A 19,786-nucleotide genomic window follows, 5' to 3' on the forward strand; every position below is an offset into this window, starting at 1 on the left:
ATAAAGAAGGAGCAGAGCCCCTGCTGTTGAAAGTGTAGAATAAAAAGCTTACAGCACCGGGTATTCCCAGGCAGTCTCCCATCCAAGTACTGACCCGGCCCTACCTTGCTTAGCTTCTGAGATTAGAGATGAGATTGGGCATGTTCAGGGTGGTATGGACGTAAGCAATTAGAACAGGTGAACACAAGCTATTTAAAGATGGTAAAATGCAATTACACGTGTGGTATAAAGAAGGAGCAGAGCCCCTGCTGTTGTAAAATGGAAATAAAAAGCTTACAGCACCGGGTATTCCCAGGCAGTCACCCATTCAAGTACTGACCCGGCCCTACCCTGCTTAGCTTCCGAGATCAAATGAGATCGGGCATGTTCAGGGTGGTATGGACGTAAGCAATTAGAACAGGTGAACACAAGCTATTTAAAGATGGTAAAATGCAATTACACGTGTGGTATAAAGAAGGAGCAGAGCCCCTGCTGTTGTAAAATGGAAATAAAAAGTTTACAGCACCGGGTATTCCCAGGCAGTCACCCATCCAAGTATTGACCCGGCCCTACCCTGCTTAGCTTCCAAGATCAGACGAGATCGGGCGTGTTCAGGGTGGTAAGGCCTTAAGCAATTAAAACAGGTGAACACAAGCTATTTAAAGATGGTAAAATGCAATTACACGTGTGGTATAAAGAAGGAGCAGAGCCCCTGCTGTTGAAAGTGTAGAATAAAAAGCTTACAGCACCGGGTATTCCCAGGCAGTCTCCCATCCAAGTACTGACCCGGCCCTACCTTGCTTAGCTTCCGAGATCAGACGTGTTCAAGGTGGTATGGACGTAAGCAATTAGAACAGGTGAACACAAGCTATTTAAAGATGGTAAAATGGCAACCCAGTATCACGCCTAAGCGTGTAATACACCCGCTGGTCCACTGGGTTTTGCGTGTCAGTGTCACGGTTTGCCTCGCCGAGGCGTGAACATTACACGCATTATGAAGGTACTATACCAGCAGGGGGCGATACTTTTCCTCAATGCCAACAATTCCCGCCGACCAAAGAGAAGAATAGTATATTCCAACTTCCTTCCCTACCAGGTAAGAGGAAGATACATCCTTGATAGATTAATGTATTTTAAGTAATGAATTGCTTTTGTTTCAACTGTGTTAACTATATTACCTGTAAGTGTTGCCATGTTAATTTAATTTCGTGGTAGAAAGCCGAAGGTTATTAACGTTAGAGATGGGAATTGAAGGATTTAGGAAATAAGTAGCATAAATAAGCTAGCGCTAGCTCGTTTTAGCATTCCAACGTTAGCTAAAAGGCTAGCTTTATATAGTTTTAATTCATTAATGGCTTTTGTTTAAACTGTTATAGATTGTCTATGAGTGTTGCCATGTTAATTGCATTGCGGTAGAGAGCTGAAGGTTATTAACTAGCTAATAAGGTAACGTGATTTACATGAATACCTAACGTTAGCTCTATCGTTAGCTGCTGAAAGGCTATCTTGACAGGTCCGACGCGATCCGTCGGAACTGGTCATGTCGTGTCCGGTTGGATCTATTTAAGCAATCATTTATCCTTATTTTGCGTACTTTCAATAATGCTGTAAAGTGTTGTAAACATAGTTTTAGCCTACGTTACCTCTGACATTATGTGTATTCGTGAACTGTAACGTTAGAGCTTTGTAATAGTGAGCTCAAATAGCAAACGTTACTGTCCCTTATTTTGCTAATATTCATGCAGTTTACATGTTGAGTATGACTAAATACAAATTGTTTACATTAATCAACATCTCCATCAAGGTTATCTTTTTTTCATTTTGATACACTTCTGTATTTTTAATGTGAGAAATTCATGCTTGCTGCAAGATAAATAACCATGTTGTGTTTTTATTTTCCTCTCTTTGACAGCTCCTGTTACCAACCACCCTTATCCCTATTACATCCACCTCTACAGTACCTGCTTTAATAATAAACCAACGGCTCTTTTAAGAGCCACTCCTAATATTTTCAAGACACACACACACACACAGACATTTTCTCTCTCTCTCTGTCTCTCTCTCTGTCTCTCTCTCTCTGTCTCTCGTTCACTCTCTCTGTCTTGCGCTTGCGCCAGCGCTGCGATCTCCTCTAGAAGGCCTACTGTCTTCAAGTAAGTATTGTCATTCTATTCCTTCTTTTGTATTTCACATTACTGTCTTACTGACCAAAAAACACAGTGCATGAACATTTGAACATGCCTATGGCATTCTTTTTTTTCTGACAATGTTTTTGTCTCACTTATTGGCCTATTATCTTCAAGTGAGTATTGTCATTGTATTCCTTGTATATTCTTTCACATAAGGGACTTGAAAACATTATACTGCGCGGCCTTCATATTTAACCACATTCTGTCTAATACAAGCTGCATCATGTCAAAATGCTTTAACGTAATTTACAGAAATATCGTTAGTCTAATATTAACATTTTGATTTCTGATTTGGTAACAAAATGCTTGCACACGTAAAAGTCAAGCATGATGTTAGGTTAGTCGATCACAGTCTTCCCATTCTTTCTGCTGATTTCTCACGCCTGTATCCACGTCTTCATAAAGCTGCTTACACACCGACCAGACGGCTGACCGTTGACAGAAAAGTCAGTCGAAATGATCAGTCTTCGTGTTGGTCCAAAAAGTGCCACAGAACACACCAAAGAGATGAGACGTAAAACATCTCTATAACAGCAGGCGGCGCTAATCTGTAATGTTGCCCAAGAAATGAAAACCGGCAGCTGATTGGACGAACGCGTCACATGGGTTTGTTTTCTCCGGAAATTCAAAGCCAGACTGTCATGGCGGCTCGTTGAGAATACGATCTCATGTTGTACTAAAATAGTTCACCAAAACGTGTTTCTGAAAACATTTTAAGGAGAAATAGGCCGTGATGCAGTTGCTGAATCTGTCTTCATTTCAGATCAACAACGGGAAACACCGAACAGATTCGAGTCACTGACCTCGCCAGACTGTCCAACGGCTGATAATCTCCTTGGTGTGTCAGCAGCTTAAGAGTTTTTTCATTTTGGCAGCTTATATTTCGTAGTTATGGGTTTCTTTACCTTGTTGGTAGATAAAATCAATTTGAAGCGCTTGTCAATTCAGCTTTGCCTGTGGGCAGTAAAATAAAATAGTGTTTTTTTTTTTTTAATAATGAACCATGTGAACATGTTCTAGTAGAAACACAATGTGTCTGTGTGTGTATTTATGTATGTATATATATATATATATATATATATATATATATATATATATATATATATATATATATATATATATATATATATATATATATGTATGTATATATGTATATGTTTGTATGTGTATATATATATATATATATATATATATATATATATATATATATATGTGTGTGTGTGTACCTACCTACCTGCTATTGGTTCTCATGACATCCCTATTTATCATAATCTTTTTTGTGTCCCTTTCTGTTTGTCTTACTGTATTTCTGATAGAAATGCCAGGTCAGGGGACAACTTTAAGAAAGTGTGTGGTCTGCCACACAGAAATCAATGTCGCGTGCAAAACTTGCAAGGCATGCAAAGCAAAGCAACCTCAAAAGCTAAGGCTAAAAAAAAAATTAGACAAATTTGATGAAAAGCGGGAGAGCTGGGTCCATACCCACCAAAAAAATCGGACCACCTCCCACATCGTGGATGAAGCTTCTATGCTGGTATGTAATTGCTTTTATTATTTCCATGCAGTTAAGTTACACAGTGTTGCTCTGTACATTTTCATGTTAATTTATTTTACTGTCGTGTGTGTGTGTGTGTGTGTGTGTGTGTGTGTGTGTGTGTGTGTGTGTGTGTAGCTTGAAAAATTGCAGGCCCTGGGTGTAAGGGCTGTAATAGTTTTGTCCAAGCCCGGAAGAAAAGAGAATGCCTGGGTTTCAGAGGTTTTGGCACCCCGTTGTCAACTGACAGACACTTCTAAAAAGTGTCTTGAAAGAATAAAGACACTCTATGAACTTGTTATTCAAGGTAAGAATGTTCTGTTATTTACAAAAAAACATTATTGTATTTGATGGCTTGTGTTCCTGTCACAGATAATGCTGTGGTTGCCTTCTCTCAACTAATGGAGCAATCACATTTATAATTATGCTTTTTAAACTTAACTTATTGAGATATGTTAAAAACATACCAGCTAGCTATTTGCTGCTCAAATTTAAGTATCACTAAAAAAAGAATACTTGTTTCAGCTTGGTTGGCAAGCAACACAGCAAAACATGCAGTCTCTCTTTTGGTTTTTACCTCTTAATCAGCTAAAGTACAACTGTAAATAATCAGTTGGTGCTAGACTAGTTAAATGACTCATTTATGTCAAACAAATTAAATTGTTGCCTTTTTTTAAGTGTTAACAGTTTCTGGTAGAGTAAATTATACAGCTATTGTTGAAGACTCAAAAGTGTGCTGCTGCAATTGTTTTACCATGGAGGAAGGATACCATAGCAGATCAAACTATAGAGCCATGTTGGTGGCTGATTTAAATGAGCTATTAGGTATTTTCATTACAGTTTTTTTTGTTTCAGGCCTCTTCAAAATTCTTTACTTGTCTCTACTACTGTGAAGACATAAGTATGACAAAGAAGTGAGAAGATAATGGATTTTGAGAAAACAATTTGAATTCTTGTGAACCATGTTAACATTTCTTGAAACAAATCCTAGCCAAAGTCAAACCTGCAAAATAGGATACCACAGGAAAGGCAGGGTTTAATATGACATCATAAAAATAACCCTTTTAAGATACAGCTAATTAATTCACAACAGTCTTCATCACAGGGAACTTTATCTTAAAATAGTCCAAGTATTATTACTGTTAATCATTTAATACTCCTCCAATGAAGGCTGGACCCCACAAGTTGCTGCAGGACATTCATCATCCCCAGTTGAACCTCAAACTACACCTCAACTGGCTCCACCAACAACACAGGTTGCTGTTGCCCAGCCTCATCCCCCTGCAGCTCCACCTACACCTCAACTGGCTCCACCAACAACACAGGTTGCTGTTGCCCAGCCTCATCCCCCTGCAGCTCCACCTACACCCCCAAAGTCTTTGATTTTATCAGTAGCCTCCACTGGAGCCTCCCAAGTTTGTCAAGAAAAAGGTAAGCATAAGTAAGGGATAATGTAGAGTGAGGCATTATCCTGCCTATTACATGGTTACTTAACTAAATAAATAATAAATAAATAATTTGACACCAAATATTAATTTAAAAACGATAGTATTGCTACCGATAAAGAAAAAGGTATGTTCCGTCTCTATGGTTGGTATCCTGCGTCCATAGCAACGTAAACTGTAGCTGTTTAATATAACCCTCCGTCAGTCACTCAACACCACAGTATCTCCTCCTCCATGCTTGGCATCAGTGTGTGTGCCTACCAGATAGCCAGCTGTTTGCAGCACATGCATTTCTGGCAAAAGCCAGGGTCCAACATGCATTTAATCCCCCAATTACAGGCTGTGGTAGTAGCTTTCTATTTTACCTCCAAAATAAGTCAGGCTGTAATGGGGTGATGCCCTGCTATCGCTAGCTAGGTGGAGAAAACTCCTTCATCCAGCTGCTGTTTTAATCAGGGCGGGTTGACTGAACTGAACATTTCCATTGATGGTGAAATGAGACGTGAAAAGTGAATGGGACTATTTATGTTGACGTTTCTGTCCTCATTCATCTTGTTTGTGACACACTTGTAAAAACGATGTTGCAATGTTACTAATTAGCGTTGTTGTCCCGATGGCTGAAGTTACTGCGTAGCTATCATAGACTGTATGAACAAATGTAGCGATAGGCACTCACCACTTATGCTGCCATTGCCTGAATTGCAGGAGTTGCTCGCTCCACTTTTCCCCACATCTTCCCCACTTCTTTTTTCAGCAGATTGATGGCGACCATGGCGACACCCTGCTATGCATGGCAACGGTCTGTTATACTTTGCAACAGTCTGTTTTAAAGAAATAGCAGACCATTGAATGCCGTCAAATTCAACTAAGATGTGTAATAACAGGTTCTATATGAAGAGTACTGGAAATAAGTTCTAAGCCCCTCACAATACATCCTGTTCCTGCTAACAGCAGAGCCTGGTTATCCTAAAGGGTGTAATTTCTGTATCCAGTAAACACTTTGCACTGCCTTCAGTCCCAGATGAAGAAAGTATTAATTGCAAGCCTTCGTGTTAACTCATATTCCAAAATTGTCAGACCCCTAATGAAAGACATTGGGTCCATAATTAATATCAGAGGGCCAATAAAGACCATCTCAATTGTAAACTGTCTTAATAAATTGTTTGTTTGTTTTCCCTGTAATCAACAGGTGACAGTGTTGAAGGAGGCTGTCCAGCTCCCAGTAGAGTGGTGTCACGTAAAAGAAAAGGTTTGTTCATTTACTGTGTGTGTGTGTGTGTGTGTAAATCTATGCATTTTGAATTGAAATTCATTGTTGGGAGTCCTCATTATTGCTGTATTTGCATTAGTGGTTGTAACCTATTATGTTTTGGCGATGCATCCACATTTATTTATTTATTTGGTAAGCTTGACATTTAAATTAATCAAGCTAAATTTAATCTGTGGTCTCTTTCCCCATTAACTACTGCCATTCCATCAATAAGAAATGTCTTTTCCCCAAAAGCTGGTATCTGCCGTGAGAATATGTTCCACAACTCCTGACACCACAATGACTTTTACTGATTAGGATTCATGGGGTTTCGACAATGAATGCCAACATATTTCTCCTATTGCCTAATCTTATAGTATATAAATAAGGGTTAATTTACTTATAGCTTACTTATAGTTAACTTATTAGGGTTGCCTCCACTTATACCATGGTCACTTTTTTTTTTTTAAACAATTACTATGTTTCAATGGTTACGCCTGAGGCATTACATTCACGTTCCATAAGGTTCTTATGCAATGCAAACAGTGTTCACTGCTCCAGTAAATAGAACCAACCTTAGATATGACTTGCCACACAGAAACGGGGGATATTTGTTGTCCATTCAGCTCATAAACCCTTTTTTTTTAGCACTAGTTAGAAAGCCAACATGTTTTGCCTTGGATAACATTTTTTTTTTAAATAGTAAATAAATTAATTTATTATACTTATGTTTTTATTGACACTATGTGACACCCTGCAGCCAATAAGAATCAAGTATTCACCCAGACCATTGTATAGAGTAACTTACCAGTGTTGCATTCACATTTTGTACAAGAATAACTTTGATATAAGAAAACTCGATAAGTAATGTTTTTTCAATAATCTCCTATAATTCTGTAAAGGCTTGTTCAGTGTAGTAAGCTTGTTAATATATTTTTCCTTTCAGAATGCCTACACACACTGACAGGGAGCCAGGATTTTTACCCTGTGAAGAGGGTTGCCAAATGCAAAGTTGTTAAGGTTAATGATAAATAAGGCATCACGTAGCTCCTTCCGTTGTCATAAGAAATTCAAAATTAAATTAAGTGAAAATATGTTTTGCAGTTTATGCGTTCCCTTTCGTTAAATGTTTTCAAAGGCCCTTTTCAACTGTAAGGACTTGACTGTACTTGCTGTATAGTCAATTTCATATATAATGAAGTGTTTCATTTAGCAAAAACACGATTCCAGTTAAATTTCCTGGAATCAGATTTTGATTTGATTTTGCTGTTTAACACAGCTTTCAATCAAAGTTGTATTGTTTTAGGCAGGAGCCCAACTTGTCTCTTACAAATGAAAATGTATATTTCTCAAGAATTTAGGAGAGCTGGGTGTCGAGTGCACACCTTAGCAAGTTGGTTCTTCATACAGTGTAAGAGGAAAAAAAGCAATTGCTGAACTTCACACCAAATGGAAATTCTGAAGATACAGATTGTACCAGTCGAAAAGGGTCGATTAATTAATTAAAAGCATATTTTAGAGAATAGTATAACTGTTAAGACAAATTTAAAGTTTATAAAACTCACTGTTTTATAGGGCAAAAAATGAAGCAGGTCGAGTGGGAGCCATGCAAACTCTGGTATGTATGACTTTTCATGGTTAACACATTGTCAATTAGTGCAACAAATACAAGTTAATGACTAAATGTATGTACATTTCTAAGTTAAAGTTAGTCTATATAGGTGCTTAAACACTACTTATGAAAACTAATTTAGTATACCCTACATACATCTTATACCTCTTTCACACGGTGACCAGGGTTGGACCCTGATTATATGTTCAGCCAGTCAACGTGGGTAAATCCCCTGGTCATGACATCACCTGGGTAGCCGAGAGCCACGCATAACAATTACTTTAAGATATAGAAATGGGCAGAGCTTTACACGTCATATTCAGTGAACAGCTAACATCACATACTCCATCCAGCTGTATACCAGCAGAACTCATATTTTGTAGCTACTTGAATCTGTTATTGTGTAGTTGAGAGAGATAAATAAAGCTTAGTAATGATTGTTTCGCAGTGATTATGTTCTAAAGCACACATAAATAACCATCAGACACTTAAATTATTTTGTGCAGATGATTTCTCCTCCGCTGCAATGGAAAAGCAAATAGGTTACTATAGTATCGTTTTTTTTTTTTTATCACTTTAAGATGAGGGAAGACTATTTCTCTTTGTTTGATTTATTTTATAGTACGCTCAAGAACCGCCCACCTGCTTGCTGGTTGTTAACGTTAAGGTAATCAGGTGTTCACATACACAGTCTACTTAGCGATGAGTAAGAGGGAGAGATTGATTCATGTTTTCATGTTTTTGCACTTACGTTAATGATACAACACCACCATAACTCAAATACCAGCTAACAGCCGGGTTTAAAAAATCTCTTTACAAAATCACTTTTTTACACGGTTGAAAAACCCGGCAGAAAGCACAGTGAGAAAACATCTGTATTGTATCATAGTATGCGGCTGACTCCCCCTCTATAATCCCGGCTGTTAGCGAACGATTTACATATTTTTATGATGTAACGCTGGATTTTTACAGACTGTTTTTGTTTTTTGGATTAAAAACCTTTCTGAAGGATATTCCTCATTTGTTTTGATGATGGTAGAGTTAATTAAAGGTGACACAAAAAGTACCTTAAATCTTACTTAACACTTCATAATAAGAGCTATATATACACACACACACACATATAATCACGGTTTGGAATGCAATATATATATATATATATATGTGTATATATATATATATATATATATATATATATATATATATATATATATATATATATATATATATATATATATATATATATATACATATATATATATATATATATATATATATATTGCATTCAAACCGTGATTCACATCATAAACTCAATGAATTATTGTACACAGTAACATTGGAATATTATACTATGGTAACAGCTACAGGAAGTCTAAATTTGTCTCATTGTGTCTACATTTTATCTGCATAACTCAAACTCAAACTTTCCTTTTTGTTTTACAGTGGAAAGAAGTGGCCATTGGAGTGGGTGCTGGATGACAACACTTGTTAGTGCTTCCATTGTAGGTGCCATTGGTGTGTGGAGATCTGCTATGAGTCGTCGAGTTTGCCGTTAGGCGCAGCGATCAGGGTTGGGGATGTGACAATTTTAGACGAGTGAGGGAGGAGCCATCAACGCTACTTACACTCTACATTACGTTACACACTTTTACTGGCAATCACATCAAAGCCACGCCCTAAAACACCCCCTGCTTTATTGCTGACCATTTAAAAAATGAACATCATTCTGTGTTGCAGAAGACTTAAAACTAGCGTTTGAGACCATAAACTCATAATGAAAATGTTTACTGAGGTCATGAATCAAGTTAGAAGTGGCTGACTTTCTCCTAGACTTCTACAGGTTTAAGACACTAACGCATTTGCATCGGATGCTTTTTACAGTATTTATAGAAACCATACTGGCTATGTTAATATTGAATAGTAAATTATATTGTTTCTATCCTCTAAGCTAAGGTTGTATTTCAGTTTACTGCACTTTATTCAATAAAACAGACAAATGAACTTGTTTCTTTTTTTTTAGTATCACACCTTTTAATTGAATAGTCTACTTCAGTTTTATCAACATCCAAGATAACCTAAAATATATCTGGGAATTTGGTCAAACAATAGTTTCAAAAAACAGGGTCAACATTCTTAGCTGTGGCATCCTTAAAATGTCTATAGTATATGAAACCATACTGGCTATCCTATGAATAGTAAATTATACAAGTTGTGCTAGATTTTCAAGCCGTTGCGCTTGTTTCCAGGACTAATTGGGGCAAAGACGGACGTTCCACGGAAAATTTGGGAGGATAAAATCTCAGATTGTCGCCACATAATTATATATATATATATTTATATATATATCTTATATATATATATATATATATATATATATATATATATATATATATATATATTCGTGGTATTTACAAAGACTGTCAGTAAGAGCGCGTCTCTATTCTGCGGGGAAATTCTCCGCCTCTTAAAAGCAGCAGGTCTAAACCAGCCGCAGTCGAGTTTCCTCGTGAGACCTTTATGCCGCTGGTGAAATGGCAACAGTAATCTGAGCAAGACGAAGACATGGGCGAGGCTGAAAATGTTTTAACACAAGAATCACACTTTGTCAGTGAACACAACATCATTTAGCGTTACAGATCAAGCAGCCGTGCAATATTAGAGTTACTGGAAGAAATCAAAGATGACATTGAATCTCCGACTCAGCGTTCACATCCCATTCCAGCAGTTGTTAAACTCCTCGCTACATTACAGATATATCGGCATCAGGATCATTTAAACAGTCCTAGCATCAGCAGTGGGAATATGCAGTCCCAGCCATATCATAGCACAAGTACCGCTTCGCTACAGCGCAATCACGGTATAGTGGGCGGAGAAAGACGCTGATTGGCTGATGGGTGTCAGGGTTGATAAATACTACGCCAAAATGTGGAAGCATAGCGTGCGCTATTACCAAACTCGCATAAACAGCGCGCAGCGCAAACTGCGCTTAGTGTTAGTAAATTAGGCCCTAAGACTTTAAGGTCCCTATCTTGCACCCAGCGCAATTGCCTTTGTACACGCTGCTCTTCTCTGCCTCTCCCGTGAAATGCGTTGTTTGTTTGATGTGTATCTGTGTGTGTGTGTGTGTGTGTGTGTGTGTGTGTGTGTGTGTGTGTGTCTTTATGTGGTCTTTCTGCACCTGCTATTCCAACACAAAGTTACCAAATTGTTACATTTCAAGCACTTTCACCTGTTTTGATTAAGTTCTAAGAAATAAGCACAACTGCATAATTGAATTTCCTTGTTTTTTTAACAAAAAAACGACAATGATCATATGATCATAAATGTGATCTCACAGGGGTAGCCTAAATGGCAAATATGAACCATAAATGATGTATCATTGGTAATTGAGCTAAATCTGTTACATTAGGCTACATTATTAAATTTGTGTATAAAATATGAACACTACACAAGGGTTAAGGCTTCCAAACAGGATTTAGTTTGGATGTTCTACCTCTGTTAGGAGCACCTCGATCTCACAATCACTGACTCGTGTTTTTTCCCCATTTTTTCCATTTCGTGATTGGTGATCGAGGGCTCCTTTCAAGGCTGAAATATACATTGATTGATTAACATGGACCTTATTAGGACAAATATGGGACGACCTTGGGAGGAGCGTGAGGCTCGTGCAGGACCGCATAAGGTAACGCACGTCCGTATTTATAACGAGAAGAGTGCGAACCGGTGTGCGCCGAAGTATAAGCTCTTCTGGAAGAAGATACAGGGTAAACCAATGTAAACTCGACATTATTTTAAACTAGGCCTGATTTGGACCTGCCTCAATTGAAACTTAAAATAATTTTTTCAGGCTCCAGGGGTTGTGCAATTGCTTCATTATATGGTGCATAAGGTTAGGTTGCCTTAATCACTCTTTGTGAAAGATCAGCAATAGATTTTGGCTGTGATATGCTTCCACTATGTTTGAGTTTTTTTTAATTTAAAGTATATGCCAGCTGTATGATAAAACAATATGTCACATGTTATTTTGACAAATATACAATATTATACAATAAAGTATCGCCTGCAAAGTGGTCTCCATGATGTAGTAAAAATTAAAACCTTGTCGTAAGACTATACTAAACACATCGTTGGAAAGGTCTCAACCTGGAGAGAAACATATGTCAGTCTGAAGAGGATACATTACTCCTGCTTGGAAATATTGACCTCTGAACCTTGAACCCAGTCCATGTTTGAAGGCCTGTCATTTAGCAACAGAAGGTTCTACACACATAAGACCAGCTGTTATAAAAAGCTCTGGACCTCAGCTATCATGTAGATATGGTCTCCAAAGTTTACCCACTGTAAGCACTGTCAAATATGGTAATAAGCTATTTTCACCAATTTAACGATTACATTTTAAAAATCTGATGACACCAGTGTGTTTTCCATCCCAAAAAACCTCAGAGTGTATCCAAAATTACACACTGCCAACTTCTAATTATGAGAAATATACCAATATATTTCAAAACTACAACTCCCACTAGATACGCGCCCCAGAATCTGTTACAAACCAGTATACTTGTAGTTCTTCCGGGGTGGACGTGTTCGACTCCGGTTTCTGCTGCCCGCCGTGGATGGGCTTCATTCCGTTCAGATTGATGCCGTCCGCCGGGCTGACCGAGCACACATTACATGAGACAAATACATGAAACTGTATTTTATTATTATTGTTATCATTATTGTTTACATCCTCACATACAACGTTAGACAAATAAATCAATATACTTGTGATATGTATTTTTGTAATATGTATTTTGTCTTTCGGATCCGCAATTACTACGTCACGTCCGGCGGATGCCCGGTTAAGTAAACGTTAGCCTATTATCTTATATACTGTGTATGGTTATTAGACGGTACTTAACTTACTGGAAAAACTAAGCTACGGTTGCTGGTGACAAAATCACTCATTTAATATCCACATTGAAGCGATTCTGCCGTTAAAGCACTGCCTGATCGCTGTCCGATTCTATGACATGAATGAATGATGCATTGTGGGATATGGAATTTGAGTGCGCTCCCCTTGTACCGTAGTGTTTGTTTACAGCAGCATACTACGGTATATTTCACCAGTAATAAGACCAAAATAATGTAATTGAATTAAATAAATTAATACCATGATGTAAAATGTAAATGTAGATTAATGTAACGTTATAGTTTTAAAATATCAATTTAGCAATCCAGTATCCCTGGTAATAGAACCCAAATATGAACACCCCTTGTGTTAATTATTGTATTCAGAGCAGTCCTTCAGCAGGATGATGAAAAATATATTTATTCTAATGTTATGCAATAATTAATACAATATCTAACTATATACTTACTTGACATCCAAAATGTCAAAATGCTATTTCGTCTGAAAATTATTTTTACTTATTTTAAACACCCTGTATACAACTGGCATACAATGTTAAAAGAAAAATGACAAATCAGTTATTTCGCACATATTATATTTTCATGAAGACATTAGCATAAACAAGGTTACATGCACTTACACTAACACATTGTTTTATTCCTGCAGTAACGGCATTGGGAAATGTGTTGATTTTTTTAACAGTAACAGCATTATAAACAGGAAACACTACATCAAAACTCATGGGTAATGATCGTCATTTTTTAAAAATAAGTTAAATGTAGTAGCATGTACCTTCAATTCAAATGACCCACATTGTCACTATGAATAACAATATACTGGATTATGCAATAAAACAAAAAAAACTAGGGCACACGTACAGTATCTACAACAGGGTTTTTCACATTTTTAAATGACGATTAATTCTACAGTTAAGAGCATCTGCCCCCAAACAGATGGGGCAGATACGGTAAAGATATCTTTAACGTAGTTATTTAAATATGATTATCTCTTTGCCTTTTGGACATTCATGTTGCAGTTATGCGTGTCATACGATCAATGCTGTTTCATACAGTGGCCGACCTGGGCAAATGCGCTACAGTTGTTCAAAGCAGTTATGCTAGCAGAAACATGCAGTGAAGATTCCAAACCCCCAAAACATATGCAACTTAAACACGGCATATCTAGTCAAAACAGTTCTACTTGTCTAAAAAGGAGTGCTAAGTGAAACAGCATGACATGATATATATACAATATTGTTTGGGATCACTTTCAGAGCGATTTGATGGACGATAGTTATAGATAAATAACACTGAAAGCCAACCAAATGTACAACACGACATGGCAGATGTAACTGCAGAGAAATTACAATTACTACATTGTCATTGTAAAAATGAATTTAAAAAGTTTGCGTGGTGTGACTCATCCTCTAGGTGTGGTCAATCTCTGTTAATGCACTTGTATTCAGTGTTTGTTTTTTAGTTAATTTGTGTTTAGAGCAGTTTGCAGTTGCGTATTAGTTTAGGCATTTAGCAACATTTTTTCATTTGCAGCACATATTTGTCGTTGTATTGGTTTTGGATTTTTGTATGTGTTGTTTCAAATTTTCCTGAATATTGGGTCAGATTTATGTCATATGATAAAACATGCTCACAAGCAAATTATATACTGTATGCTGCGCACAGATTTTAGTCTTTGCATAACAATTTTACATCCAAGAGTTGTGCAGGTAGCTGAGAGCGTGACACAAAACATAGGAAGAGTTACATAATGACATCTTCATGTATGAAACTACACAGTACGCGCACAGAGCAGCCACCTCGTGTGAGGAAGTGTCTGCTCTGAGAGAGCTGGAGGGCAGACATGCTCTTGCAGGGAAGATTATATCGCGCTTGACATACATAAATCAGATGCAATACCTTTCCATCTATAAAGCTAGTGTTTCGAAAAACTGGTTTACACTGCCTCAAAATCACTCTCATCTGAACTCTCATATACATGTTCTTTGTCGTCCTCCGGTATGTCCTCGGGTCCGTCCTCAAGCAGAGAAGCAGCATTCGGTCCTAAAGCCTGGCTGTACCTTGAGCTAACGACTTGGAACTTCTCCTCCACATCAGCAAGCCTTTTCTGATGAAGACTCAGCAGCCCACGATGCCCCTCTTCACTTAAACTGCCTAGAAGGAAAATGAAAAGAGGTGTGACAATACCTCAATTGAGTTAGTGTAGTTCAGCTAGTCATTAACTTTACTGAATGAACTACAGATAATTTAGATTTAGCAACAAGGATGTAATACCCGAGGACCTCAAAGTGATAGTCCAGGTCATATAGGCTTCCCTGTTGCGAGAATGGGCACATTTATTCAAATATGATTTTGTTATCATCAATGGACATTGAAACTGCACTGAGTGATTTCAGAAGCTGTTTTTTTCAATTCTGAAAAATAACCTGTGTTTTATGGAGACTTGTGTACCCCAATTATAAAAACACTAAGTTACTAGGCCCAGCTAATTTTACACCTTAATTTATACTTCTGCAGAGGCTCCACGCAGACCTTTTGCCATCCACTACCTCACTAGTATCTCTACTACTGAGCAAATTACAAAACAATGAACAAAGAGATCATTTAGCAACAGTGACTATAAACTACCACTTGATTTTATAAAGTGAACCTTCTGTAGCACTATATTATCATTGCCTGTAAAGTATAGTGTGTCTTTGCACTGAAAAACAATTGACGAGGTTTGGCCATGTAAATTTCAGTTGAGCGGTTGTTGTTAATGTTGCGCTGTCCCTCAAGTACAGCGCACTGGATGGTTAAGGACCACTGACAAAAGGTCATGGTGTCAGTCAAATCAATAGGCAGGACCTGCAGCACAAGTTGCTTAAGAATTTATAGTGTCACTGTAAGGAGAACATAAAAATGTAATTTGGCTTCTTACCACTGTTCCTGCCAGAAGACATTTCGGACATCATTTTATGGAGACTCCAGGCCAGCTTTCTGAGGTAGGTGCAGTGCTGTCTCATCTCCCTCATCAAAATGATCTTTTCCTCTTGAAGCCGCATTTTTGACATGTAAACATCAAAAATCTTCTTCTTCGTAAGGATATTGCTCGATTCTGAAATCACAAAAATAACATCCTTTGAACACAAGTTTGACTTACAGAAAGCATACCTGTTAAAAGATAAGTAGTGTATGCAAAACCTAGCCTGAAATCCAAACCCAAATCCGAAAGATTAAGGGTCTGGCAATGAGTAATGAAAATGGCCCAACTCCTAGGCAAAACCCATAAATACTAGCAATACACACATAGAGAAATTGTTCAATACCTCTGCTGTGCACTTCCCACGGCCATATTAGACAGTCTGCCCCACTGTCTCCTTCCACCACAGAGAGTCTGCTTTCCACCTTATCCTCAAGGATGCGCTCCTCATCTGCAACCTGCTCATTGTACAGCTTGATTTTGTCAAACAGTTTTTTTTCTTCTCTTCCCCAATTTCCTTCGTCGCAACTGTCGGATTTTGTTGCTGTCTATAGTTACAAAATAGAGAAAACATAATGCACAATTATGTGTATGCAGATATGATACATGCAATACTGTTAAAGCCTTATACTTAAAATCATTTAACAATTGATAAATCAAAAAGAAAAACAAATGAATTAAAAGACAAAATAGCCCTAGTATCTGTAAAATTCAAAAGAAATAGATTTTAAAACTAAAGACTTGTAGATACTAAGGGTGGGGAAAAAAAAATCGATACAGCAGAGTTTCGCAATATTTTCCGTGGCAATACTGTATCGATACACAGACGCAAGTATCGATCTATTATCATATATGTGTTGGTCAGTCTGTCTGCTTGACAATCCCCATTTTACAGCAATAAACTGAAGTGAGATGAACAAACAGAGAAATGTATCTTTTAGATAAAACAGATGTTGACAAAGTGTCCTTTGGGGACATCATTTGAAATTGGGAAAAATTTCAAGTTGGACAAAAAGGTAAGAAATTGCAATATATCGCAGAATATTGCAATATGTTTAAAATCACAATAATATTGTATCGTGACACAAGTATCGTGCTGATATCGTATCGTGAGGCCTCTGGTGATTCCCACCCCTAGTAGATACAGAAATAAACAATCCAGACAAGATATCTGCAAGTGATATAAATGACAAGATTAGATCAGTTATCAACATACCAGTCTGATTATAAAGGCTGGCTTTTCTGTGATGAACCGCAAGGAACATTTCTTCAATTGATTCCTGAAGAGGTTGTTGGTCATCACATCTGGTACCTGCAGAATCTTAAAATACAAAAGCAATATAAACAACAAAAAAAAAAAAATCTGATCGATCTTTTAGGTTGTACAAGCAAAAGCTAATGGCTGGGGAAGGAGCAGGAGGTGCAGGGCCATGCAAGGAAACAAGTCTGAGTCATATACTATAATTGACTATCACAATACATTAGAAAACTATGTAAAAGAATTTCCATAAAATATTATACCATCGGAAGCCCATTCTCTGACATCATGAACCCACTGATGCACCATGTTCTCAGGGCAACCAAGCTGATTGGTCAAATCTTCCAGTCTCTGAGACTCAGCCTCCGCCTTTTCACAAGTCTACAGTAAAAAAAGCAAGATTTTTAAGATGTTATCTTCAAAGGGTAAGACCAATCATAGAGGCTTTATATTGTCTATACAGTATCTAAGACACATTGGTCAAACATGACATTGGTTTTATATGAATATGGTCAGTAAATCTGATCATGTCTCACGTTATCTGGTCAATACCTTGACGTATCTGCTGGATAATGCAAGATGAAGGCCTTCCTGCTTCCGTTGGTTCCATCCAATAGCATGGACTGTTAACATGTCATTCCTGGCTTTTTAAACATAATGAATAAAGTGATGGAGGAAAGTCCCATTAATGGTCATTCAGTTAATCAACTTCTTCACAGTTGAGCTTTAATTTCAGATAAATGTAACAATCATAGGGGATTATTTAGAGTTTTATCTTAAACAAAGATTAGATCGATTTACCATATTTTGTCATGTACTTGGTTGTGAGGGCACAACGAGAGAGGTAGCTGTTTACCATTTCGACCTCCTCCCCTGCAGTTGTACCAGCACCCTCTTGATTTTTGCCACTCCAGATTATCTAACAAATCAGTGTGGACATTTATTTTATAATCATATGTATTATACATAAAAGTTATCGTTTAAATTTGTATGATAAAGAACATGTAGTACCTCACACTTTGTTGAATGGGCCTTGGCATGCATGACAGAAAGGAATGGCCTCATCTGCAGTAAAGGTCTGAGTTCTGACATGGAGACCGACAACTTTTCAAGGTAGGGCCAATACTTGCAAGCAATATCCGTGCAAAAGAACTGTCCATTTGTGGCTGCCTGAAGCTCCTTTTGCAGGAACAGCGTATAAGCAAATATTTCCCCCCTATACATGTTGAGGGCCTTCAATAGCACTCCGTGTCGGCAAACAACCACCTCAATGCCCTCTTCATCCAGTTTACTAGCTCTTCTGGCTGTCTCCCGTGCAGCAGACCACTGACTGGCTCCACAGATTCCTCTGCCGGCAGTCTGCATGACAAAATAGTTTGACAAAATAGTTATGCTTATAACAAAAACAAAAACAATTATCCTATGTAATTACTTAATCCATCAGGACTATGGAGTCAGGTTACATTACACCAAAGAGCATCTGTTTAATGATTGGAGACATTAAATATTTACTTTCAAAATACAACTGGAATTCCTTTGGAATACGTCTCCGTGGATTTTGCCAGCCTATACATTTGCAAGTAAATTAGTAAAAAGTCAAATTAAATAGTTATAAAATATTTTTACTTGAGGCAACTATTATCCACGCTGATCTTACCCTTCCAAATTGACAGGTCCTCTTCTCCAACATCCGCAAAAAACCCTGACGCGACAAACTGGGAGCCACAGTTTTCAACTCTTCAAATGAAGTAAAGACATCCATTGAAAACAATGTGTCAGCATTCACAGATGCTGGCCAGTACCCACTGCGGCCTTCCAGAGGAGATCGCAGCGCTGGCGCAAGCACAAGACAGAGAGTGTGAACGAGAGAAAGAGAGAGAGAGAAAGAGAGAGAGACAGAGAGAGAGAAAGAGAGAGAGAAAGAGAGACAGAGACAGAGAGAGACAGAGAGAAAGAGAAAATGTGTGTGTGTGTGTGTGTGTGTGTGTGTGTGTGTCTGTGTTGAAAATATTAGGAGTGGTTCTTAAAAGAGCCGTTGGTTTATTAATAAAGGAGGTACTGTAGAGGTGGATGTAATAGGGATAAGGGTGGTTGGTAACAGGAGCTGTCAAAGAGAGGAAAATAAAAACAAAACATGGTTATTTATCTGGCAGCAAGCATGAATTTCTCACATTAAAAATACAGAAGTGTATCAAAATGAAAAAAAAAGATAACCTTGATGGAGATGTTGATTAATGTAAACAATTTGTATTTAGTCATACTCAACATGTAAACTGCATGAATATTAGCAAAATAAGGGACAGTAACGTTTGCTATTTGAGCTCACTATTACAAAGCTCTAACGTTACAGTTCACGAATACACATAATGTCAGAGGTAACGTAGGCTAAAACTATGTTTACAACACTTTACAGCATTATTGAAAGTACGCAAAATAAGGATAAACGATTGCTTAAATAGATCCAACGGACACGACATGACCAGTTCCGACGGATCGCGTCGGACCTGTCAAGATAGTTTTTCAGCAGCTAACGTTAGAGCTAACGTTAGCGTATTCATGTAAATCACGTTCCCTTATTAGCTAGTTAATAACCTTCAGCTCGCTACCGCAATGCAATTAACATGGCAACACTCATAGACAATCTATAACA

General features: G+C 37.7%; 1 protein-coding gene, 1 non-coding gene and 3 pseudogenes across 6 annotated transcripts; 1 reads left to right on the forward strand and 4 right to left on the reverse strand.

The window, feature by feature from the left end:
- Window positions 1-45: 45 nt before the first annotated feature.
- On the reverse strand, window positions 46-166 carry LOC114551907 (uncharacterized; annotated as a pseudogene).
- A 104-nt stretch (window positions 167-270) lies between these two features.
- On the reverse strand, window positions 271-389 carry LOC114551943 (5S ribosomal RNA). The gene has a single exon (XR_003692049.1). It is a non-coding gene; the product is annotated as a 5S ribosomal RNA (ribosomal RNA).
- Window positions 390-493: 104 nt separating this feature from the next.
- On the reverse strand, window positions 494-612 carry LOC114551844 (uncharacterized; annotated as a pseudogene).
- A 104-nt stretch (window positions 613-716) lies between these two features.
- On the reverse strand, window positions 717-825 carry LOC114551904 (uncharacterized; annotated as a pseudogene).
- Window positions 826-1,053: 228 nt separating this feature from the next.
- Window positions 1,054-7,491, forward strand: LOC114551762 (protein rough sheath 2-like). Of its 5 annotated transcripts, none has more exons than XM_028572720.1 (7): window positions 1,054-1,075; window positions 1,892-2,132; window positions 3,485-3,702; window positions 3,841-4,009; window positions 4,873-5,133; window positions 6,337-6,396; window positions 7,343-7,491. In XM_028572720.1, exons 3-7 carry the CDS (start codon window positions 3,487-3,489, stop codon window positions 7,429-7,431), a joined length of 795 nt encoding a protein of 264 aa, XP_028428521.1. In that variant the 5' UTR covers window positions 1,054-1,075; window positions 1,892-2,132; window positions 3,485-3,486; the 3' UTR covers window positions 7,432-7,491. The 5 variants fall into 5 exon arrangements, 4 of the variants coding, with proteins under 4 accessions (XP_028428521.1, XP_028428519.1, XP_028428522.1 ...); XM_028572718.1 differs by lacking the exon at window positions 1,054-1,075 and adding an exon at window positions 1,082-1,425; XM_028572721.1 differs by lacking the exon at window positions 1,054-1,075 and adding an exon at window positions 1,082-1,425 and having other exon boundaries at window positions 3,870-4,009.
- Window positions 7,492-19,786: the final 12,295 nt, after the last annotated feature.

Source organism: Perca flavescens, unplaced genomic scaffold, assembly GCF_004354835.1.
Source record: "Perca flavescens isolate YP-PL-M2 unplaced genomic scaffold, PFLA_1.0 EPR50_1.1_unplaced_scaf_5, whole genome shotgun sequence".
Classification (NCBI taxonomy): Eukaryota; Metazoa; Chordata; class Actinopteri; order Perciformes; family Percidae; genus Perca; species Perca flavescens.

Excerpts from the sequence above, each read along its gene's own strand:
- LOC114551762 (XM_028572720.1), top strand. The coding sequence starts at position 3,487 with ATGCCAGGTCAGGGGACAACTTTAAGAAAGTGTGTGGTCTGCCACACA. Across the intron at positions 5,134-6,336 it reads CCAAGTTTGTCAAGAAAAAG|GTGACAGTGTTGAAGGAGGC; the intron begins GTAAGCATAAGT and ends TGTAATCAACAG. Across the intron at positions 6,397-7,342 it reads GGTGTCACGTAAAAGAAAAG|AATGCCTACACACACTGACA; the intron begins GTTTGTTCATTT and ends TTTTCCTTTCAG.